General features: G+C 33.1%; 1 protein-coding gene and 1 long non-coding RNA gene across 2 annotated transcripts; one reads left to right on the top strand and one right to left on the bottom strand.

Moving 5' to 3' along the window:
- Positions 1-1,386: 1,386 nt before the first annotated feature.
- LOC148274519 (uncharacterized) lies at positions 1,387-26,301 on the bottom strand. The gene is made up of 15 exons (XM_088236994.1): positions 26,050-26,301; positions 23,864-24,171; positions 18,238-18,665; positions 13,638-13,702; positions 13,280-13,396; positions 11,486-11,761; positions 9,651-9,794; positions 8,374-8,499; positions 7,560-7,728; positions 6,230-6,353; positions 5,308-5,494; positions 4,790-4,881; positions 4,564-4,694; positions 3,792-4,009; positions 1,387-3,111 (listed from the first exon to the last, which is right to left on the bottom strand). Exons 2-15 carry the CDS (start codon positions 24,103-24,105, stop codon positions 3,067-3,069), a joined length of 2,364 nt encoding a protein of 787 aa, XP_088093120.1. The 5' UTR covers positions 24,106-24,171; positions 26,050-26,301; the 3' UTR covers positions 1,387-3,066.
- LOC148274520 (uncharacterized) lies at positions 16,392-18,665 on the top strand. The gene is made up of 2 exons (XR_015824286.1): positions 16,392-17,237; positions 17,872-18,665. It is a non-coding gene; the product is annotated as an uncharacterized LOC148274520 (long non-coding RNA).
- Positions 26,302-27,027: the final 726 nt, after the last annotated feature.

Genomic DNA, 27,027 nt, shown 5'->3' on the forward strand with positions numbered 1-27,027 from the left:
TTTTTAAAGTCAACCGGGGTCAAGTCATTATAATTTATATACAGTTAAAACGATTTTATTAACATAAATATTTCATTTAATTTTTTAATGGAAATATCACTCACTACACATTTTGATTTTATCTGATGAAAACCACCAAATTTAAAGCTGAATACAAAATAAATTACTTCAAATAAATAGAGGCAATTATTTTGAGAAGGAAATTTGAAAGTCTATTGGTTGGTTTAAGTGATCATTTAAGATTAAGTACAGACACGGCGGAAACTGAATGGTTGTGATTGAACCGCAGAAAAGTGCGTGGCGAAGTTACATGTATTGAAATAATCCGCATTGTATATCCCATACTTTTTTCTTTCTGCACTTTATCGATAAACAGCTAAATCGCACGGTCTCCGCAAAGTAGCTGAACACTCTTTAAGCATGCCATAGTAATAAGAAGATCGCCACGAGATTCTATTTTCCGGCAGTTGAGTGTAGTTCAGTATGGTGATCTGCGCGAGCAAGTGTGAATGGATACGGAGACGCCAATATAAATAAGAAACGTGTCGGTTTCAAACCGCGCGATTTCCGCAGTGTCTGAACTAAGTCTAATACACCATATCTTTCATCATTCTAAATACAAAATAAAATGTATGGTAGTATGGCACATTGTGTTGACTAGAAAAATGAAATTATTTACAGGTGAAAACTTTACTGTCTAAATGTGTTTTTGATTCTAAAATAAGGACGAGTGTAACTATGAATAAGTAAACTTTACGTTTGTAATTAAATCTTACTATATTTCTTCTCTATAGTAATCTATTTTACTTTTAACATAAGTATGTTTGTACAAAGTCACTTGAATTTAAAATGTGAAGCTAAAAAAAGTGTACTAATGGATGAAAAGATTATAAAATAAATAATATTGTCAGTTTAAAAGGAAAATTGTATCTACCCATTTAATAAAACCTTAGTTATAATAAAAGAATATTCAAATACAAGCTGTCAAAAAATGGTAAATCGTAAAATGAAAATTATTAAAATACACTTTAAAAAGTGCATAGAATGTTATTTTAATGTAAAAATATATGAAATGTATAAGTATATTTGCATTTGTTTACTTTATATTACTGTATATCGACAGTCCCAACATATACTATCGAATCTGCATTTTGCGAGGTTTACAGGAGAGTAAAAACAAAGCTTGATATTTTTTCAAGAAGCTATCAGATACTGTAGAATTTCTAAACATGTGTCTATTGAAAAACAATATATTATACCAAAGACGTCAAACCAGAGTGAATACACCAAAATACACCAAAATACATTTTTTTTCACGTTTATTTTCAGAGCTATAGCAACAAATCTGCATTCATTTGAAAATAGGGTTAGGCTTATTTGTTACGGTTTTATTTTTGTTACAGAGAAAGCAGCAATTTTGGCAAGGTTTGTATTAAAATTTGTCTCCTCCCCAAACAAAAAAATTCTCGATGAGTCATATTGGTTCTAAGCCCTAGATGGGGATGGAAATAAATATTCATGTGCACAATAATGGGGAAATATCACATACTATGAATACCAATAAAAATATATGAAATGGATTTAGAATAATTAATTGTATTTTCAAAATCAATATGGATATTGCCGAGAAATGTTTTCATACATAAATTAATAAAAGGACTTTAAAAAAATATGTGGCTAGAAAAACGCAAATGACCCTGACAGTTGTGACGTCAAGATTCATGACAATGTTCTAAACCAATTTGAATGGGCAGGAACAAATAAACATGAGCCGTGACGTATGAGGGGCGTGGCCAATGGAATGACCATTTTCGCGGAAATTCAAAATTACAAATTTAATAATATTTATGCTACTAATAATTAGCATAAAATTTATTTTTTTTACTGGAAAGTATTTCATAGACTTTTATTATGTACTTTAAAAATGTTAAAAAAACCTGATACTTCCCTATTGTATAAAAATGAGTAACATAATGAAAAGTGAGTTATTTTCTCAGACAAAAAATATAATAAAATAAAAAAGAACTAATTCAATTCAGATTTTTGTGTCTATACTGTGTGTTTTTAGGACTCTGTTAATTTATTGCATAAACACATATATTCATTTCTAGGGAATCTATATAACACTAGATCATTTTGAGTGTCCTCTGGTTAGGTTAGTCACCATTTTAACATGGCTTAGCCTGATCTAAGATGGAGTGCTAGTATTTAACAATAAAATATGTAAAGTTTAACGATTTTTGTTGTATAGATGTTCAAGATTAGTACACTAATTGAACAGACAATTTGTATAATGAAATCAAAGCCATAAAATAAACATTGTTTTGATACAGAGAAAATAAAAAATATTTTAGCATGGTGTAACAAATTTAAGATCTAAGAAACAAAAAGAGATCCAGCTCGTTAAAATAATTTAAAGACAATATAACAATATAGTTTGTTCATAGTTAATCTCTACCACAACAAAATCAGTATTCAAAATGAAACATTCCCATATCAAAACCTATCCAAGTCAATTAAACAAGAAAGCTGAAAAATGATTTAAATGACTTTGAGCAAAAACAGTTTTTGTTCTTTGCTGTTATTATTATATGGAAGCGCTTTCAAATTGAAATTCAGATATTATTATAACAATATAATTATGTGGACAAATATTAAAAGACTCCATAAATATGAATAGATTTACTTTATAAATATGCGACGAAAGATAAAATTGCGGAAGTTATAAAAATACTGTGTAAAATTTAAACGGAGTACGTAAGAGTCTGTGTTGGTAAGACACCCATTGTGAATAGGATAATATATGTATGTATGTATAACCAAATTTGGTGTGCATAATCTGCTTAAGCTCCTATGATTGTGTCAAATATAAATATATTTACGCCTAATTTACGTGCATCGTTTGCATATAATTAAACGTGAAGATCAGTTAGCCACTTCACAACGTGTCGAGGCGAAGTGTAACGAGACATTTACACCGGCGCAGGGTTGGCGCGGAGAATGGTGGCTCTGTTTCCAGTGGACGTGGTATTCTGTAGGAACTAGCTCCTTATTACACAAATCCTTTCATCTGTCTTGTGGTATCCTGACAGATCTCAAGACCTTGCTTTGCTGAAATGATTAAAGGATAGAATTAAAAGCATTTATGACACTTACATAAATTGTTTATTGGGTGATACACTTAGAATTTTTCAAAGTGGCAGAAATCTTTTGAAAAGTAAGATTTTTTATGCATTGCATTTTTTGTTATATATAAGATTTACACATACATATTTCGTAGTTCATATTTATGGCATATACACTGGCTGTCAAATTGTGAAAATTGATCTTAAAATATAACTAATTATCTAGTTATCAATGAATTGGATCATATTTACAAATAACATAATCTAACCATTCTGTTTTCCACAGTTGCAGAGTAATTAAAGCATTTTCTCAACACATACAGTGCCATTTTTATGCACAGTCTAATCACAACGATAGTCTACTAGAGAATGAAGGCTAGGAAGACAATTACCCACAAATTGAAATGCCACCTACTACGCGCTTATATTGCTTCTATTTAATTTATTAGAATACAGACCACCTTGTGCATTAGAGTGAAGTCAGCAATTGTCCTTCTGGTGGAGAGAAATGATAACCTAAATTCAGATATCGAAGTTTGTTAGCAAATTTAATGTAGAGGTTTATCCCTTTTAAACTGTATGTAGTGTAAAAACTTTAGCTGAGCTCTTCCCAAGTTGAAAGAGTTGTAGTCGTACAAAGGGCTCTATTATAGCAGTACTGGTTACCTCATACTGGAGATCCGTCTCCATGAGCCCCCGCAAAGCCACCAGCTGGTACTGGCGGGCGCGCAGGGCTGGGGGCGCGCGGCGCAGCGCCCGGAGGGCCGCCCCCGCACGTAGCTGCCCCGCCCCGTGGGAGGGGTCCAGCACCAGCAGGCGCACCCCTCCCCCCCGTCGGGGGCTGCCGCGGACCACCTCGCACCCGATTATGGTGCGGGAGTGACCTGAAATATTCACTCATAAACATTGTGTTCTACCTATTTTCAGGCAGATAAGAATGCAGTTATGTATGTGATAGAACCTAGAGATCTTTGAATATTCTCACACATGGTCAATCATTAATGTTAACTGTTTCTTCCTCCTAATCGGTCCCTCGGTAAAGAGGATCGTGGCCACCATCCAGACGAGTCTCCCTTAACCTTCTCGGTGTCCTACGCCATTTAACTCATTTAGTATGGTATTTGTGATTCTTCTGATTTATTATAACCGTCCTAGTAAACGTTCCCTTCCTCATCTACCATCAAATGTTCTAAGCATAATCTGTAGCTCCAGGCTGTCCGGCCCCCAGAAATAAGGGTGTGCTGCTCGCATTGTGTAGAGATGCCAAATTCACTCAGTATCGACTCGCTGTTTCTGTGCTCTGACCAATGTTCTCGCAGCAGTCGTCTCCAACACTACATTAATGCGTCAATCCCTATAATTCCTGACCCTTAGTGTCCATATCTCTAAGAAGCTTACTGAAACTAAAGAGTCAACCATTTAGTGGGCAATAATTCACCTTGATGTTGAAGATAAAGCGGCGGTTTAAATTCCCCGGGATTTTCCTGGAAGTAGTTGAGGACCCAAGAAAACAATGCCGGGTGACCTCCATCTTCCCCGGTAGGTCGGTGGAAGTCAATCAGTTGACATCTAGAAATCCAACATACAAATTTTTACACGGAATGATGTCATTACAAATTTCAAATTCTAATGAACATTATCGGATATATAAATTATTGTTGCACCTTATTCTTAATGAGGATAATACAGTGACAACCTCACAAGCTCCGATCCACTTTCTTGTATTGTAAAGCTTTGAACCCAATTGCTCTGCCCCCTGTAAAAGTAAAAAGAATTCCCAGTTCAAAAGGCATATTGTATACTTGAAATATTCCTTTCCAATATTCGATGAGAAGTATTTTTTTACATGAAGTTGAAAGTGCTATACATTTAAAAAAAATCAGTTTTACTAAGTTAGTTATTTTCAGTCTCTTAATTAACAAAATTTAAGCAAAGGCAAAAAAAATTGTATGTGATGAATTTTGAATGAAAATGATCACAACTTATAGTGACATAACCAGGAACGACTCATGCCTGTGAATGTGTTCGTTGTGTTCGTAATCTAAAATTCGTGTTGAGTCAGGATATTATTAAACAATATTGATTGACAGTACCGAAAATTAAGTACACTTGATAGATGGGAAGCCAAACAAATTACTTCACTGGGATTGATTACATTAAAATGTTTTTATTTCAGGTGTACCTGTGTATCAAAGCCTAGTTTCCATGCATGCTCCACCATCAGCTGCAGGCGGGAGATGGAGGGTACAGCATTTCTGGGTTGCTGAGGAGGTGTTTTCCCCGCACCGATTGTCACCCACGCCCCATTGTACACAACTTCATTGTAAGGACTGTTTTCTACCAGCGATGATATCAACATTTGCATATTCCTGAAAAAGTGATTTAAATTGAAAACATCACATTTGCATGAAAATACACAGAGTGTTCTCGAAAATGTATTATTTTGTACAAATTATACGAAAGTCGACACCTAGATCAGTTTCTCAAATTATAAGTTTTCACATTCTTGGAATCTAATTTATAGTTTATTCCAAAATAATACTAATTGTGGTGTACCTTCGAGGGAAAAAATCATTAATGCCTGTCATGAATGAAAAATTGTTTATCAGCTAATTTAGATTTAGATAAATTCACTTTTTACTGAGGTCATATTTACTTATTCTGATAGTCATGAGCTGGCGTTTCAACCTCCGAAGGGAAAAGAGCCGGACCTACCATTGGCACAAAGAACCAGACACTTGCTTATGAGGGAGTGGAGAATAAAATGCTGGTGTAATTTTTACAAACACATATCTTTTCGTCCCTTTTCCGTAAGTGACAGGGAGCTACATCTTGCTAGATCCGCCGCTGGAGGGGAATACCCGGTTTACGGAACATTCAGTATATCAACACTCACAAAAAAAAAGTTACAGTTTTTCAGGAAGCATTTTTTTAAAATCCACCTTAAAAAGAATATTTTTTAATGATTACTTTGTAAATCCTAACAGAATATGTTTTGTACATCGAATGAATCTACATTACATATAAATACAACTGTTTTCTATAGGCTGTTTGATCTTTAGTTGATCAGTCAAAATAATAGATCAAATTGTTAAGTAACTTACCGAAAACCACACCCCCAGCCTCTATCTCCATACGTACTAGCGTAGTGGTCCACAGCAGAGCATAAGTGTGTGCGTAGAATAGATGGGTTTTGAGCATTTAGCGCTAGGATTCTTGGAAGAATTCCTGAAAAAAAAAGAAAACATTCTAAAAGACAGACACAATTTCTTTATTTTTAGATTAATTTTAGGGCTACTGAACTCACATTTCTTTACTTTTTATTTGTGTTTTATTTTGAATACATTAACATTCCATCAATTTAACATTTCATTTAATAAGACATTTTGGTCTCTATTATACAATGGTATCATATTAACAACGTATTGCTTTATTAAAGGCCAGAAAATATTTATTACATATACGCAGTTTTACTATTGTAAAGTGTGGTCCTTATGATAGCATAGGGTTTCCTAAGAGAGTGGTGCCACCATCTAGCGGCCATAGTGTAGTGGTAGATGACGTCACTAAAATGTCTACAAATCAAATAGCACAGGTTTCTTAGAAAGCATTGATTGATAGCAGAACGTCAAACAGCGATGACGTCTGTCAAAAATGACAAAATTTTGATTGATTTTGTAAGAAAATCAAGTAAATTTTGAAGTTTGCACTAAACCATGAGATGCACACTCTGCAGCAATGATAGATTTTGACATACGATGACTCCTTATCTTTCAAACGCACCTACTTTACCAAACATACCTATGCTGCTTAGTTTGTTTATTTAATAAACGCCCAGAGGGCTCTTACAATATATAGTTAAAAGTACATTAAGCATTATAGAAAATAACATAAAATAAAATCATAACTATTACACTAAACATGTAATTCATTCTAAAAACAAGAAAGATAAAGGAAATAAAGTGAAGACCAGTAGAGAAACACATTTAAAAGGAGAATTGAAGGGATAGTCATTAGATGGATAGGATAGCTGATTTGATTGCAGCAGGAGTGGCGTGTAGCAAGTCCAACAGCTCAGCATAATTATTAGCAGTTCTGTGGATGCTCACTAGGGGAGGGGAGAATGGTGGGTGAAGTTTGTCCTATTGTACGAACATGTGTTAGTTTGCCCGAATGTCCATTTTCTTAGTTTAATATAAATAAGTTTATAAAATTAGATGATCGGTCCATAAAATTAGGTGATCACGGCCACTAGATAACGGCACAGCTTTCTGTAAGTTTACATCTCAGGGCAACGTCAAGATGGTCGTCATGGCCATTAGATAATGGCACCGCTTTCTTGGGAAATCATGGCTTTAGAAATGACAATTACATATTGCTTATATGGAACCCCACCGTGTACTTAATGGTGTTTGATTTAAAATGTGTACTAGCCTTTTGTACAGCTTGTTGAATCGTCGACACCATCACTCTCCGCTCTCTTCAAGCCGATTCTTCTTTCATAATAGTCTCGCACTGAGAGTTCCCCCGTGTATACGGCCCTTCTGAGTCCCCGGGCGGCCTGTTGCCCGTAGTTCCCCTGCTCGTCCATTCCATACTGCGCCTGCGAATTATATTTTAATACTATTGATCGGATTGCTGATTTACTCTTTATATTAAATAAAAAAAGTATTTCTTCAATTTTTACACATGTACTGATGGCGACTGAGTTTTTCTGGGCCATTGTGATGTGTCATTGCAAAGATAAAAAAAAACATATATTAGCATTCTTATGATTTACCCAAATATTTCAATTTTGGGGCCATTTTAAGTTGTAAACAATTCACTATTAAAAACGGTAATCAAATTGTGGTAGAGCAGAGTTCAAACATTGGACCTCTGATCTGTGATTTTGCAATATTAGCCACAGGACCACATCTTGGTTCAGATTATTTTGATTTGATATTTAGTTTATTTTTTATTATAAATTCACTCAAATGATTTATTCAATTTAATACAATATTTCCTGAATAATGTGTGTGAATTATATAAATAAATTTGACCGCTCACTTTAACTGACATCATAGACAATAAATATTAAATTATTTAATACCGAATTTATAGAAGAACACTGATAACCAGTTATTTAGAGGCTCGTCAGCAGGTGGGAAAGAGAGGATATGGAAGGAAGTTATAAAAAAACACACCACAATACCCAGACCAATTAATATCAAATATACATACAATAAAACACAGTGAGTAAACAAACCCTTAGCATTTCAAATTCTCTTTGTTCTCGGTGTCTCTGTACTTCTCTCTGCTGATCGCTGATGGCCCCGGAATTAGCTGGTGGCTCATTTCCCCCTCGTTCGAAATGCTCCTCTATGTGCTTTGTCTGAAAAATCAGCAGCAAAACATCTAACTTATTAATGAAATAAAGTTTAACCCGTACTAGGTATAAAATAAAACATACAAAATTTCAAACAATATTTTCATAATAAAAACAGATAATAAAATATCAACGGCGTAGAAAAGCAAAATTTACTAAGCGATATGTAGCCAACTTTACAGAAGAGCTAATTAAAGCTTTTTTTTCAATCAATAAAAAATATTGTTCATTAAATTTTTATTTAAATTATGTAGGAATCAAGCCAATATAATAGGTATGGATGAGATTTTTTGTATTAATTAAAAAAAATATTCAAAAAATTGGCTTTTCTGTTAAGTTGATACATGTCCCTTGGTAATTTTTTCAATTTTTGATTTCGATATATATATTTTGTTATAAAATAACAATGGATAAAAATGTTGATATTTTGTACTTTCTGTCTGGTCTAACATTAATTTTCACAAAGGTATCATCATCATTATCATAATTTCCCATCAGCACCCAGTGGTGCATAAGACACTGCATTTATACTACAATTGCAGCGTATTTGAATATTTTTTTGTTATATGGAATGTAAGGTGACCAGTCTTACGCTTCAAGAGCCAAGTTAAGTGACAGACAAATGTTAACATATTGAAAAATCTACAAATTAAGATGACATGTGAGTCACAAATCCCACTACATTGTGTTGAAATATCAAAATAAATATTTGAGTTAGTAGCAAAAACAGCTCTGACTCGCACATTTATTGTTATATGCATATGAAAAAATTATTATTATAAATTATGCATATGAAATTTATTGTTATATGCAGAAAAATTGTTTTTAGCGATCTGTGCATAAGCAGAAAATGCCTCATTCAAATAGTTTCATGAAGAGCCCACATTTGGCAAACTGTACACTGATTTTTAAAGTAAATTTTCAGAATACGCAAACATTCTATCATGATTATAAAGAAAGCATAAATATGAATATAAAATAAAAAGATTGATAGATGAATTCTAACAAGAAAATAAAGAACTTTCTTGAGATACTTGAGAACAATACGGAAACATAGGTATTTTTAAGGCGTGTGTACGCGATTACTTTACATTGTCATTGGCTGGTGAACGCGATTACTTTACATGGTGAATATCAATTTGTTTGGTTATACGTACCATGTCTTGTTGAGTGGTACAGTTGGGTAGAGTCTGACAGCATACAGGACACACGAGGGCACTTGGCGATGGACTTGATTCCACTAGCATGTTCTCAGCAGATTGGAGATACGATGCGTTTTCAGTTCCTCCTGTCGCTCCATCCTGAATCAACAAACAACAATTGCCAAACTGCATCTCTCAAGGAAAAAATATAATTTATTACGTGACTTTGCATAAAAAAAAAGTTAAAGGTATGTACAGTCTAGTAAACATATACACCTCATATATTTAGAATATCAGGTTAATGGGCCAATTATAGATTTCCATGTTTTATTTTTTATTATTTGTGTTTTGACAAAGTAGTGAGAAAAAAAACCAGTCAGTAACAAACAAACAACAATTGTTTTCTTCGTTGTGAGAATGTTTGTAAGGGGGTGTAAGTGTAGGCGTGTGTTAGTGAGCATGTGTAATCAAGAACTATGTATGTGTGAAGGGTATCGCTCATTAACCCTTTTATTCAGGATGTAAATTTTTGACTTTCGTACTAATCAAAATTCAAAAGCGGTGATTTAAAAAAAAATACAGGAACCCCTAAGTAGATCTGTATTATTTTTTTGTAAACGTTTGTAATCAGCATTACACAGAAAAGTTTGTTTTTAACTAAGACGGCTTCTGGCTGGTTTGTTTGTTTTGGAGCAAATTCCTGTTGTTCTGATAAACGATATTGTCAATATTGTCACCGTTCAGGCAAAAGTAACTGACCACAAAAAAAAAACGTTTTGAGTTGAATATGCCATTCAAAAAGTGAAATTATGTTCCTTACGTGGCGAAAATCACCAAGGTTACTTAAGTTGAAAAAAAGTTGGGTAAATCTAAATTTTTGTTAGTGAAAAACAGAGGTGTGACTTTCAATAAAGTCTCAACAAGCATAAATCACTAAAGGCAGATAGAATTAATTGTCAATTTAGACAGATTTTTATATATTTGTAAGGATGATAGTAGTTATTATTTGTATAATAAAACACAAAACAATAAATATGTTAAAAAACATTTCTTTACATAAAACATATTTTTAACTACAAAATTTAATGATTATTTGTAATATTTCCTTCCCGGTCACAAACTCTTTTGCGTTGCATTGTCCAGATTATAAAAAGGCAAAAGTCAATAAACCAGATTTTCGCCACCTTAAAAATCTTCCAGATATATGAAAAATTTTAAAAAGTTACCGATGGATTTTTGAAAAAGGACAAAGGAATTTTGTTGTGTACATAAAACTATCAAATTGCGATTTCTCAAAAAGGTGTTTTTTGGGATAGTGACTTTTGCTTGAACGGCGATGATACTTAAGGCAAGTTCAGTAAAATTAAATTAATTTAATTAAATAACATTGCAAGATTTTTACACTTTAAATTAATTTCGTCGGTTGATTATCAGTTGGAGATTCATTGCTTATAAAAAATTAACGTTCAATAATTTCTTAAGTATAAAAGATTTTTTTTTAAATACCAAAAATTTTCAAATAATTTCTTCAGTAAACCAAGAATAAAAAAATATTTTTAATATCCACAGGAATTAATTCAGGTATGAAAGATTTAAGAGGGTACTTTCACAAATTGGGAATAACATTAAAAACACATTTAATATTAAGAGTAGATTTTTACGAATTTTTATAGACTGTGTTTAATGTTTATTTTAAAGACCGGTGGTAAATGTAATTTTATTTACGGAGTAGTGAGAACTTAAACAGAAAAAAGAAAACGGTTTACTAGCTCCCTTCCTTAATACGTAACATAAAATTTGGACAACTTTCTCTAGAGAGGCTTATTCTAGTTGTTTAGATTTTCAGTTACCTTTTGCGGGCTGAGTATATCTCTGTGCTCTATATTGACGTGCAGTTCCAAGTCTGTCCCTCCTGTGAAGGTCCTCTCGCACAGTGGGCAGTGGAGACCGGCCGGCGTCTGGGCGAGGGTGGGGTCGGGGGCAGGGTCGGAGGCAGCGTCGGAGCCAGTGGACGTGTTGCCCTGGTTGCTGGACTCCAGCGAGGGTGAAGTCAGGTCGAAATGCGCACGGTTCATGTGTTCTTCCAGGCGCTGGGCGCAGTCAGAGGTATACTTGCACATCAGGCACTAAATTCAAATTTAAAAAGTAAACTAATGAGCGTCACCCTGTTTCAGATTTCAGATACTATAAAACATACTTACAGGCGAACAAAAATGAGGTCTTTAAGTAGAGAACTTATTGAAGTATCTAATTTCGTAACGGTGTAGGCAGCAAAATTACCTGTTCATAGGACCAAGAGTCTTCAACGGCTTGCCGCAGAAGCTCAGGGATTAAAAAAATGTAAATAAAAATATGGGTTATAGATTTGACAGAGCCGTTAGTGGAATATTTAATTTATAATAATAAAGTGCGTTGAATACCCGCTGACTCAACTGAAGTTGTGCAAATAGAAATTCTTGTTTTGATTTAAGTTGGCGAATCTCTCAGGCGAATGTATGGTCAAACTATGTACAACAGATGCGCGAATGCCGAGATCCGTACATGATCTAAGTCTAAGATGAGCATTATTGACAAAATCGAGGAAGGAGCTCTGCGTTGGTTTGGACATGTAGAGCGAATGGACAGCGAAAGAACGGCTAAAAAGATTTACATTGTGAATGTTGATGGATGCAGAAATAGAGGAAGACCGAGAAAGATATGGCATGACCAAATCCAATAAACACTTGAAGATGGACATGTTAAAAGACGGAATAATCGGCGAGCGTGCATGAGAAGATGTATGATTCTAGAGGAAGCAAGATCTGTATGCAAAGACAGTGATATGGCGTTCAATCCTCTCTGTCTACCCTTATAAAGAAACGGCATGCTAGTTTGTTCATTTTGATTCGAGTTATTTATTAACATTTCTTGATGGAATTCCATTGAAATTATATAATAAAATATAAATTAAAAATAATTCTTGTCCCGCAGTAGGGTAAACCTAGGGAGAAACGTAATAAAAAAATAAATAAGGAATAAAGCTGCCAAAGCTGCTTCTTCGTGCAGTATACGGTGAAGATGCTATAAATTATTGATTAATTTGTTGTAAAATAATGAAGGAGAATACATTATTGACTAATTTGTTGCAATTTTTTCCTCTTGTTCCTTTCGTTTGGAAAAAACGGACACAACTTGTGTTAACACCAATACGTAACACATGAATTGGAATTTATAAAAATATTTTTAAAAGTTATATTTGGTGATGCAGATCAAGTGATTCGTATCCTCTCGGTGACAGGGTCTTACCAGCCTCTACTAAGCAGATTAAAAATATGAAAACAATTTTATATTTATATTTGACGCAATCATTTTGAGGTGAAACATTTTGAGAAATTTGAAGTCAAATAAGGAAACTTCATCAAAGCTGGTTGGAAGCGTATGATATTGAGGATTTTTTTTCATTGCAAGAAAGGAGTTTTAGAGACGTAAAACTCTTACTAAAAAATGACACACACAAAAAGGAGTCTTATTAGATTCACTACCAAAGTCTGACTGAGTTGAAAATTGAAACTAAGCATTTAAAACAAACATTTCTTTCATATGCTACATACTTGGAATTTGAGATTTAACGATGTTTCATTAGTTTGTATCACGTTTTTATTTACCTGAATGATGGGTGGACTCGGAGTACGAGGTTTCACCTTCTTGGGTGTGTTAGTCTTAAGTTTCAGGGCTAGTTGAGATCTTAAGGGTGATCCTTGACCAGCGCTCGATAGTGACAGCTAGAAAACCAGTCACAATGCAAAGATTAATACTAAAATACGGATAATTAATGGAAACAAAGCATGTGACAAATTTATTAGAAAGTGTTACTTTTCTTTGTCCAACATCAATTGTTTTCATACTGCTTTATATTAAAATTATTCACTACAGAGTTCTAGCAAGGAATATTTACAAAAAACATTATAGTATTTAAATACTGATTGCTACAAAGGAATTACAAAGAGCTGTGTATCAATTTACCTTGCTACCAGCAGGAGATAGTTCGTAATCACTGCTGGAGTTGTTACCTGAATTGTTTCTGTAATCTGTAAAAATAACAATATTTGAATTAACTAACTAACTAACTAACTAACCATCACGCCATTTCCCCAGAGGGGTAGGCAGAGAGGATAGAACGCCACACCACTCTGTCCTGGCACACTTCCTTTGCTTCCTTCACATTCATACATCTTCTCATGCACGCACGTCGATTATTCCGACTTTTCACATGGCCACTTTCAAGAATTTGTTGTACTTGATCATGCCATGTCTTTCTCGGCCTTCCTCGACTTCTACAACCAGACACATTCGCATCATAAATCTTTTTAGCCGTTCTTTCATCATTCATTCGCTCCACATGACCGAACCATCGCAAAAGACCTTTCTTAATTTTGTCGATAATGCTTAACTCAGCCTTGCATTCTGCTCTAATTTCGACATTAGGGCACCTATCATACATTGTTTTTCCGCACATTCGCCTGAGGGATCGCATTTCAACAGCATTCAGTCTACTTTCGTCCCTTTTTTTCCAACTCCATGCTTCGCTTCCATACATTAGGGTTGGTACCAGAACTCCATTATGAACTGCTAATTTAGCCTCTTGCGATAGACACTTATTTGCTACGACAGACTTTAAGGCACCATTAACTTTGAATTGAATGTAGTTATGCAGAAAGCCGCCAGTCCATGATATTAAAAAAAATGATATTGGTGTTATCGGGTTCAGGAAAGTCAGTTCTATGTTTTGATAAAAACAGCTGGGCTGCTTTTATACAAAAAAAAACTGTTAAAATCACATTTGGAAAGTGTCACAATTTCAAAATGTCACAAAAATGAATGCCACCTCATACATTTAGAGATTACATGAGATATTGGGTCTGGCTGTTTTCTGCAAAATGCATATTTTAGGTCGTGTGGTCAGACAGAAATCAAAAAAAATAATTTACCTAAAACATAATTAAATTATTTTTAAGAATAAATTAGTTGATTCTTCACAATTCAGTATTCTTATATAGATATAAAATAATATGATCAATACGTGATGACACAACATACATCATAGTTTTACTAGGGCTGGCGGTTTTCTGCAAAATGCACACCTTAGGTTATGTAGTCAGCCAAACTTCAAAAAAAATTTAAACTGGTAAAATATATAATTAAATTATTTTTGTATTTTAAAAAAAGCGAACAAACGCATCATTTATCATTTCTCAAAGTAAATAGTATAATATAAATTTCTATAGCTGGCTGTTTTCTGCATAACTATGTTTAATTGTGAGTTAACATTATATTTAAATATTAAATGTACATAATATATTTTTTGGCCTATTGGCTCAAAGGGCAGATACACCAAATATCAAATACAATTTTGTAAGAAAATTTACGTATCTATTAAAAAAAACATGGATGAATAATACATTGAATAATTTTTCTATTGAAAATTTTTACAGAATGTTCTTTATGCAAAAACGACTAAACTTATTTGATATGATTTAAATACAAGGTTTATATAACAAATCTTGTGGTAAAAGAAATATGCGTATTATTTGAATAAAAACTAAAATACCTTGGTGTCATAAAGCTAGGGTTTCCTAGGACAGCGGTGCCCGTATTTTAACGGCCGTAGTGAACGATGATGCAGTGGACAGCCGTCGTAGAGGTGACTAGAGTGTGGTTTTCTAGGAAAACGGTGTTATCAACACCATTTAACACCGTTTTCCTAGGAAACCACTCTCTAATCACTTTTACGATGGCTGTCCACTGCATCACCGTTCACTACGGCCGTTAAAATACGGGCACCGCTGTCCTAGGAAACCCTAGCTTAACAGTAAATATGTTAGCTTTTATATACATGATTTTTTTAAATGTTTGGTAAATAAATACTAAATATTAAAATTTTTATAAAGTTACGATGAAGTTTTTTATTTTCCTGAAAATGACTAAAATGGTCGGTTTTACGCTGCATAATATAAACTCACACAAAAATGAATATTTTTTACTTTTACAGAAATCATCAATTTTGTATTATAAATAATTCAGTCTATATCAACAAAAAAGTAAACAATGCTGAAATTTTCAGACTTATGTAAGTAAATGTGCCAATTGAAGTGTGAATATGAAGATAAGGTAGACAGAGGGTCCTTTTATACAGTTTATACAAGTCTAGGTACTTAAATAATAATTTAACGCATCATGCTTGACGTGTACATTAGGGTGGGCCGATATTTTTTTTTTCGGAATTTTGAAATAAAAGGGGTCTAAAAAGTTGCCTGTTGGATTACTCGGGATGCAAAAAAAATATTTGATACTACTTTTGGCCCTCAACCAGAGCTTGAAGTTTTCGAAAAAGTCAATTTTTTGCTCTAAACCGGCTGTCATTTCGTATTTAAGTAAGAAAATCAGTCAAATTAAATTGTATAATCTGCATTAAATCTTATTATATAAGCATCCAAGGGCGTGAGTTGCACATTGTTTTGTAATAAATGGGTAGCATTGTTTTAATGTGCCATTGTTTTCGTCAATTTTAGTCAGGCGCTCAACAGAATCAGTTCCGCGGAGTGTAAATTTTTTGCATTTCGGTAGTTTTAAAACGTGTTCGAATTTGTAATGTGATTAAGTTATATCTTTACGAACAAAAAAATAATTTTATCAATATAGATAATTATAAATGTTCAGACAGTTATAAACTTCAAACTTCTGTTGAGGGCCAAAAATAGTATGGAATATATTTTTAAATAATTTTTACGTTCAATGCGATCCAAAAGACAACTTTTTAGACCCCTTTCACTTTGATATCTAAAAAAAAAAAACTTCATACATCATCGGCCCACTCTAGTGTACATAAATTATTATTATGGGAAAAACCAATTGTTAAATCATGATGTACAAAGTTTACGCTAAAAGAAAATTGAGCAACAAATCTTACAATCAATATAAGACTTACCCTACCACTGAACTGTCCGAAAAAACATGCCCGTTTGACATAAAATACTTGACGAAAATTGAGATAGTAAAAATAGCACACAACATTGCACTGGGAAATACACAAGACAATGACACAACAGTAACCAAGCTGGAATACACAAATATTATACAATGGACTTAAACACTGCAATGACTTACCTGCCTACTTAAAAAAACATATTGGAGACAAATTGAAAATCAACATTAATTGCCACAACCAGGTAACTTCAAAATCGGCACTTGTGAATTACCTACTAAAACACATTTTTTTCCTCCTCCATGAATGCTACGATAAGACAAGTCATGCACTCAAATCAGATTTTAATGAAACTTGACTTGCCTATTTGTAGCATTCACTGAGGAAGATACAAATGTGCATTTTTAGTGGGTAACTCAAAAATGCTAATTTTGAAGTTACCTAGTTGGAGTAATTACCCCACTTTATGTTTATATAACCCCAATGGGTTTTTAAAATAATACATAAAGTAAAAAAAGGCAAGGTGGTCACTTAATGATCAGGACCCTCAGTTGTTTGAAAATGCCCTTATAAAAACAATAAGGAATTTCAGTGATACAGGATTTTTACAATGTTTTCTTACACGCGGTAAAAATTACAGAGTTCAACAATGTTTGATTATGTCCAAATGCTTGCAGACTGGCTGGATTTCCTCCCTAGGGAGTTGTTCATATTGATGGAAGAGTTGAGGAAATGTGGATGTTCAAACATAGGCAGAATGGTGAATGTTACACAGTGTGTAAAGTGGCCACTTAAACCAGCCAATGACAGGTCATAAGCCCTGTAAATGCCTAGACTTCCATATTCCTTTCTCAAAAATTTTTCCCTCTCTGTTGAAATAAATTTAAATATGAACAACTCCCTAGGGAGGAAATCCAGCCAGTCTGCAAGCATTTGGACATAATCAAACATTGTTGAATTACTACCTGGTAAAAGAAGAAGCATAAAAATTGGAAAATTGTTTTCAGGCGTTGCCTAGTAGGTGATTTGGTTCAGCCGGATGAATCTCACCCACGTGATAAAGGTTTCAGCTCTTTTACTTCACAAAAGTCAACAGATGGAAGAGTTGAGGAAATGTGGATGTTCAAACATAGGCAGAATGGTGAATGTTACACAGTGTGTAAAGTGGCCACTTAAACCAGCCAATGACAGGTCATAAGCCCTGTAAATGCCTAGACTTCCATATTCCCTTCTCAAAAATTTTTCCCTCTCTGTTGAAATAAATTTAAATTACAGAGTTCAATTGTACGGCCAAGTTTCTTAAAAATGCATGTAAACATGAATAAAAATTAACAAATTTGAATGATGTCACGAATTCTGGTTTATGGGAGCTATTATTCACCACTGAGCGGAACTCACCATAGAGAACTAGTGACGTCACAGGCGGAGTAATTTCCAAATTGTGAAACTTTAAAAAATTAAAGCGCTCATAATACGACACATAAAAATATTGAAAATTTTTTTTGGCTTAGTTTGATCCTCTATTGACAAATGAAAAAATCCACTGAACTTCCCAATAGTCTGATTTCATCAAAAAAATTCATACGTAGACTCAATAAAAAATACATTTAGTAAAACAACACAATAGTGGAAACATCTTACCGTGTTTGCTAACTCCGTTATGGTTATTGGAAGTCACACTTTCAACAGAATTTTGTCTGCTTGTTGATTTGCTCTTAGATTTGGATTTTGACAGGCTACTCTCACATCTGCGGTTCGGCTTAGAATCGAAAGAGGTCCCATTGTGAATATTCTCTCTGCTATTTTTCTTCGAAGTACTCGCTTCCCTGATGGTTCCCGGTAGCTTTTTACTTTTCGCATTACTCTGGCTCACTGTGCCGTTGGACTGGGAAGCGAGACTGGACTGACTAGTGCTTCTTAGACTGTTTCCATAATGCATGTGGTTGGTTTTATTAGATGGTAGAGCGTGTCCATTGCTATTAGGGGTATGCCAGCCATTTTGTACTGACGTCGGTGTGGTACTGTTGTTCGTATGACTTTCTGATATGGTGTCCGAGTCCTCATCAAATCTGTAATAAAAAAATTATAATTTAGAGCAATGAGGATATCATTTTCATTATTTTCTTATCCGCATTGAGAGGTGCATGGGGCACTGCATTGGCATTCTTATTTCAGTATATCTGAATGATTTTTTATTACACGGTAAGAAATTCAGGAAGCATATTCATAAATACCCGAGGCGTTATCCATTTCGGGATGGATCAGTATCAATCTGAAATACGTCTCCTGTTCGGCATGTTTCAGAGTCACTCAGGCGCTCATAAATTTGTCTTTTTTAATTAGGACTGCTCAATTTCATAAAGTCACAAAATCACCCCTGAGTAGCACCTGCTAACATCAATTAACAAAATTCTAGTTTTTATTGTAGCATCTCAGGAATGCCATAAATCTGTATTTGCAAAAAAAGTTTCTTTGTTTGTCCTGTATGAGTTCCTGTACCATTAATTAGATCGCGCTAAAACTTTAGTGAATCGTTGTGTGCACACCTACAAAGGTTTTTGAATTTATAAAATTGAATGTTTCTTTATTTGTTTGTTCGTTATGCATTTCTATACATTCATCTGATTGCAATGAAACTTTGACGATTTGTATGCCTGCAAAAGTTTCTGAATAATAAAAAATAAAATATTAATAAAAATTTGAAAATCTACGCTTCTTATATGGACAGCTGTATGTGGCCTGCTCATGAGTCAGAAAACCTTCTGATATTTGTGTATGTACCAGACAGAAAAACAAAAAATACTGTATATTTAAAAGCACTTCAACAAACATAATTAAAACACAAAAACTTTTTTCTTTGAGTGGCATTATTGCAACGCATGTCTGATACTCGATAGTGTCGTAAAAGAATTTGGTATGTGTCGGTTATAACTGGGGTGGCTAACGCGTCAGGAATCTCCAACCGATACAACTGCTATTTACAAAGCCACTTCAGGTGGATTCCGAACCATTCCTAACGTTTTTTTTTTTTTTTTTTAAGAAAAAGAAATATTTGCGTCACACTAGACATTAGCCACAGGACCACAACCCGATTTAAAAGTTTTGATGTATTTCCGAGTGATACTGAAACATCCCAAATGGATAAAGCGTCAAGCATTTATGCGTCAATATGTATCCAGGGACAGTGAAATTTTGCAGTACTAAGCTATTAAAACAAATATTTCATGTTGACCCTGCGACAGAATCGAAACCGGGACCTCTAGAATGGTAGGTGAATGCGCCAACCACTACAGTACAAGGCGATTTATCCTCACTTGATTTCCTTTTTTAGAATTTGTACCTGATGGTAGCCATCGAGCCAAAAACATTAGTCAAGAGTCCTGATTCTATTCCACACACAAAACAGCATTATTTATCCACCTGGACACAGAAATGAGGATATACCTTTGAGTATTTAAAAACCATTGAAAAATAGGCATGGTTAAATGTTTTAAAAAGTTACATAAGTATTTTGACCACTATATGCATGAAAAAACTGGACACATTAAAAGCAGTTAAAATAAAAAAATTCTTTCACTTAGCAATAAGTTAAGGGAGTTAAAGACAGCTGATATCATGAATTTTTACACAAAGAATTTATATAACTTTTTTTTTATACAAAATTGAATATCTATAACGTTATTGATCCAATTTTGACCCAAAAATGACTTGATTATGAGATGCTGTGATATAAAAATATAAATGTATCTTATCATTATGTAAACATTTCTACTATATTACCAATATTTTAATGCTTAACACATTCTCTGTAGCGCCATTGTAAATATTATTATCTATTTTTGCTTTATTTATTAGCTTCGACAGAATACATAATAATATAATGAGGATATTCAATGGTAATTATTTTTTTTATTTGTTAATAGACTTTCAAACTAATAAAAAAAAAAAAAAATTATGTATCATATTATAATACGATTTTCTAAAGTTTCGTAATTTTTTGATTACTCTGCTGGTGACGTCACTAATTCCCTTCAGATTGGTGGGTTGGCTTCCCGGAAACTGGAAATCTATCACAACACTCGATCATTGGTTGATTTAAAAGAACTCGTGACTTTAATAAAATCGTTTGTATGATTTTTTTCATACATTTTAGAGAAACTTTGCTGTACAATTAAATGTTCTAATTTTTACCGCGTGAAAGAAAATATTTTTTATATCTTATTTTCTCGTAGCACTGGACTTTCTCATTAAATTAACAATGTATTCCTCAGTGGGAAAATTCAATCCGCGGAATACATTTTACAATTTTAGTTTAGTTTGATTTATTCATTTTTAATAGTAATACTGAAAACATAAATTCAAACCACAAATACTAGAAAAACATTCTTAATATTATTAAAATAATTTATTTTTGTGAACTGACTGCAGATTCAACTAATCCAATCAGACAGAAAATATTTTTTAATAAAAAAACAAAAGAGCAAATAATATAACACATTCGGTAGGCCTAGCCTTGGCAAAATTAAATATGTAGTACATCAGTAGTTAAAGAGTTAACATGGTAGTTAAAACATGTTTTTAAAGATAAGGAAATTGATTTAACACCCAAAGAGATAAGAAAAATTGTAAATCAGAATATTGAATTATGCATACTAAAGAGATATGTACGATTACTTTTGGATTTATATATTTATAATAAAAATATTTTTCATGGGAAAATTGAGTAAAGAAAATACAATAAGATTTCTGTGAAAATCTATTAAAAAAAAAAACAAATATTTGAACTAATATTTGAAGTCGCCAAGTACTGGATTAAAAAAAATAGCTTTAAATGCGCGATTATGCTTGTTGCCAGCAAAAAATAAATATTCAATGGTTCAGTGTAGTAGAATTAAGTAAAAAATATGGAGTAAAAATGGTATTTATCATTGGAATTTCTCCCTTGTGTGTAGTTTGAATACAAACTGCTAATAAAAAAAAAAACAAAATGAAACTGAGCCAATCCTTTAAAATTTCAGTTTAATGGCATTCATTATGGTAAAGTCGGAAGAATAATCGTCTTATCAAAATTAGGTATGAAATAATGATCATTATATTGAATTTTTTAAAGTTCATGTACTTGAAATTTCAGATAATACGAATCCATTGCAGGCGAAGCGGGCTAACTGACAAAATGGTCATCCTTTTATATTCAAAGTTTTAACTTTTTTTTTAAAGGGGCATTTCATTGTAATTAGTGGGACATTTGATGCCAGAATTTGACCTACTTCGAGCTGTAACTATGTCATCAGAATTCGTACAATAATAAAATATAATCAATAATAATCATTTTATTATACTGTTTCAAGAAAAAGCCAAACAGTCGATTATGTTCAGCGTAATGATTATTTTAATGAATGTGACTGGTGGGACAATGGCAAATCCCATTTTTCTTTTTGGATTTGAAGATGAATTTATGCCAAACTACTCAATATTAATGGGAGTTTTTTTTGTGTTGTGCATGTAATAAAATAGAAGTTTAATGAAGAAAAAACAAAAACAAACTCAATTGAGACTGGTGGGACAGAGCTTTGTGACTGAAAGGATTTCTAAATAGTAATGGTTTTCAAAGACAAAAAAGTCATTATTTATTCCTTTGAAAAATATTTTTCTATAAATTAATTTTAAAAAGACGTTCAGTTATGTTACTATTAAATTAGAGGTGACAAATGAAAATTAAAAATTTATGTCGTTTTCCCATTTCGCATTGAATGCCCCATAACTGTTTTGATATGTTTAATTACAAGGGATGTTTTGTGCATAAAGAACCAGGAAAAATAAGTTTTTGGATTAAGAAATTTAATATAAGCAATATCTTTACTTCAACTTTGGAATATCAGTTCATTTCACCTGCAATGGGCTCATATTTAACATTTTTACACTCCACAATAGAGGATGGCATCATTATGGCAATTGATTTTTTTCCTGCAGTCAGTATGAATAAAGATTTGTAGCTACAGTACATTCTTAAGTATCAAACCCAGGAGATACGTCTTTTCCCTATACTACTTTTCTTTTTAACTTATCCTTGCAATATGATTCATACTATTTCATACTTTTTTTTACTCTAAGCTATTGCAACTGAATATCGCACAGAACGCAGGACCGGCCGACAGAAGGCGCTTTCAAACAACAAACAAAATCATGACCTATATAATTCTAAATAACTATAATAACCAATCTCAAATTGGAGTAATCTTCAAACGAATCATATCTTGACAATATTTTTATTCTTATAATATAATATTCATCTAACATAAAACAATTATTTTGTTATAAACCGGCTCATTTGCTATAAATATTAAAAATTAGTGGCTAATTTCTGTTAAAAGTATAATTTACAGATTAACAAAACTGTGTTCAGCTGCAATAAAGAATAGTGTGAGGGTGAAAAAGAGCCAGGGGCCTTATCCTGAACTCATTCGTCCTAAGAATCGCATGCGACTTATGTAAATTGACGAGTGACAGTATTCTTGAACCAACCGTGCGAGTGAAGTCGATCAAAAACCAGTTAAATTTTCTCGAATGCTCCAAAGCACTCGATATGGATAATCAAATGCGACATCGTACCTTCAGTTGTCAAACTTTGTTAATATAAAACGTCGTCATTCACCTTTGAAAGATTATCCTTTAAATTTCATTTGAACTAATATAATTAAAAATTAACCACAGTGATGAATGTTATGATGTAGGTGTATTGAAAAAAGTGCAAAAAATATCTTTTACATATTTCCAATCACTTCTGAAATGAAATATGATATTAAAATTATTTTAGCCTTCGTCAATGTCAAAATACATATTCGATAATACCTGTACATTAAATAATTTATAAGCTTTTAAAATCCATTAAACGAATGGCATTTTAAAGTGGTAAATTTTTATGAAAACTTATTTTTATTAATATTTTTACACATTTTCAAGAAACTTTGTCATGCAATTAAATGCTCTAATTTTTACCGCATGTAAGAAAACATTTTTAGATCCAATTTCCTGTAGCACTGAACTTCTTCATTAAGTTATAAAAGGAATTCATTTCGGACCTCTGAAACCACGGGTCTCCTAGGTAAGATTGACTCACGTTCGGAGGGTTTAGACTTTGATTCTCGGTGAGGTTACAAAAATTAAATGTGATTTTTCTAAAGCATCGGTGTTTTGTGCCATATGGTACGACCGTAATTGGGCCTCTTGGCCTGTTGTTGTGTGAACTAATAAAAAGATTGATACTTACGCTGGACTCTGATCATCGATGAACACCATTAGCTCGGCCTCGGGTGTCAGGAAGTCAAGATGTGCCTGGTTGACATGAATGAGCATCTCATCAGATGACAAATCAGTGAGATCACAGAAAGGACATGTGGCTTGGCCTTCCACGTGGTACATGAGGGTGTGCGCTCTCATCTCATCATCAGAGAACCCCTCCAGTCCGCATATTTCACACGTGTACGAAAAGGTGGGAGTGTTGGCGGCCATTTTATATTTATTCAGACTTTGGTGTCAAGCAAGATCATAGATATTTTAATTCGACTATCATAATTTCTAAAACAAAGGGAGGTGGTTAGTTCACAAGGTGGTTTAGTTAAAAGCAGTTATTTTAGATAATTTTATGAGTTGAGTAATCATAATATCTTTTATAATAAATATTTTTGAGCAGTCAACTCTTAAAACATCGTGCTAAAAAACGGTGCTGTAATGTTGTGTTACATTTGGCAAAAGACAAGATATTTTGAAAGACAGATATTTAAAAACAAAAAACTAATGCATTATAAAGAGTACAGGATTTAAAGGATGAATTTCATAAAAAGAAGTTTTGAGATAGAACGTTTTTAAGTTTTTAAACCTCTTGGACATTAAAATAAACTTATAAATCTAAAGGAATCTGCTTAATATAAATATCATATACTGTTTTAAATAATGTAAAATGGTTTGCATTAACATTAAATTATCGCTTCTTTTCCTTAAAGTGCCAAAAGCATCCACACGTTACGGTGCTGTGTAGTCATTACACATGCAAACAATTAGTAAGAATGAGAATATAATAATATTTTTATCTAATAGCTGAAAACATGAAAAAAACATTAGTTCATGCTCGCAGCGCTGGCGAAAGAACTGCCCCTAGTGAAACTCGGAGGGCTTCTAACTGGCGTCTGGCAGAAGTATTGGCAACTTTGCTGTTCGCGCGTGTCACACATGGAATTGCCTCTCTCGCTCCCGAATAAGCGTGTAGTATCGAGAGTGTGTGAGACAATAACATATTTGGTACTCTTTTAGTTATTACTCCGCAACATGTGACACATTGGTAAACTTTCTATTGTATTGGTGATTTATCTCCGATTTTCAATAAAATGCTTTTTCTGTTCTCAATAAGTATTAATTATTTAATAAAAAATGTTTGAATTGATACGTAAATGTATAATGGAGGAATACCGAAAATCTTAATGAATAATTTTTTTTATTTATGGAGATATTTGATTATTAGATACAATGTGTACCAGCTGCACATCACCGGGAAGGGAGAGTTATTTCTAGTATTTAATTGACATCGACTGTTTATCTTTATCATCTTTATCCACGTTTGCATTTTTTTCTTGTCCAATAAGTAAGAAGGAAAGTAGAGCCTTTATATCAAATTTTATTAAACAGAAATGTAGATCATGTGATTTGGCATCAGATGCCATTATCCTAACTTAACCTAAGTTCACATAACAAAATAAATTTAAAAATAAAACAATTATTATTGTTGTATTAAAATAAAGAGGCTAAGCGAATTTCAGCCTTTTTGTTAAATATTGTTTTCAACATTTTGGCTAAGCGTTCGATAGCCAGGGAGTGCAGGGATTTAATGAACAGCATAGTCGCCCAATTGAGTGGCCGATTTAACTATTTGGCGGCGATATATTATATAAATATCATTATCAAAAAAACACATAAGAATATGTTTAAATGTGCCCTGCTTCAAGATTCAAAATAAAAAAGTACACATGGTACCTGCTCCATAGCGTCAATGCAGCTGATTTGAATGAATAAAAAGTACTAAGAGGGAGAAGACCAAAATAATCATTCCGATCAGAAAAATTAGGCCAGATATAATTGATGAAATCTCGTTTAGTAAATATATGTATTTATTGTCATTCCGAAGAAAAACTAGAAAAAGTTATTGAGGAATGAACGACATTTTATACAAAAGTACTAATGAATCCTAGAAGTCTTAAGTACGATAAAAGTGACATTCCTTAATCCATGTAATAAAGTAGGGTTATAACGCGAAATCGATAAAACTTCCGCAATTTCACTTCTATCATAAAAGTAAACTATACTGTTCGTGAAATTGAAGAATTCGGTTACGTATTAAAAACAATACAATGTGTTAAAACACAGTAACACGCACTTATTTTCTATTTTCTGAAATATACTTACAATATCAGCTGTCAAGTTAAACTCGAGCGCCCGCTCACTTCTGGGCATACACTACAATAATTTATTTTTGCACTTTATCACTAAAATTATCATGGCACTTGGTGAATTAATTTAACAATTAAGAGGCTTCCGAATTTCTTTACATTTTGCTAGTCGTCGCAAAAGCTCTTTCACGAATTGACGCGAACTGGAACGGGGTTTCTCGATTCAGGAAGAAATCGAGCATTTTGTTTGACCAGCTGACCTCGTATCTCGTATTGATGGCGCCTTCGTACCTAACCAAAGATTTTCGCCGTTTCGACTTTTCCTCAAATTTCTCTATGGGAAGGAGAAAAATAGTTTCATTCAAGCGTCTGAAAATAGGAGAATCAATATCTTGCATAAGCTTATACATATTATTTTTAAAGGTTTCTCTCGGCAAACAACATATGTAACTTAATTTCAGGAGTTATCTCCCCTAATAAAGACGAATTAAAGCGTGTTCATACAAACTATGAAAACAACATAATATTTCATAGTTATATTGAAAAGTGCTTTATTGTATAGTAGGTACTATTTTTAATTCATTTCGTTAATTCGAAGAAGATTTATTTTAAATATAGTCGGCGTAGATGAGCGTAAATGGCCGTATATAAATTATGAATTTGTAAGTATTATGTAAGGGAGGATTAAACAACAGCAGGAAGCATTTTTTTTTCCCGGCTGGAGGGTTAAATCTGTGTCTTGAGTCTAAAAGGACTAATGCCGGATTTCATTTTTTTCTTGCCAACATTTTATAGAGGGTTGATGTCAATAAAAAAATACATATGTATATATTTTAAATGTATACACGTACAAATGTGGTAGTGCTTTTTTATTGAAAATAATTTCAAACACCTCAAGCAGTTTTTTATAACGCTGCAAAATAGCTGTAAAATTACTCTGGTGTCATGTTGTGATTTACGACATTGGCTCTTTTAGACCCAAGCCACAGAAATA

This window comes from Micrasema longulum, unplaced genomic scaffold (genome assembly GCF_059751315.1).
Source record: "Micrasema longulum isolate JH-2025_06_02 unplaced genomic scaffold, ASM5975131v1 h1tg001633l, whole genome shotgun sequence".
NCBI classification, from domain to species: domain Eukaryota; kingdom Metazoa; phylum Arthropoda; class Insecta; order Trichoptera; family Brachycentridae; genus Micrasema; species Micrasema longulum.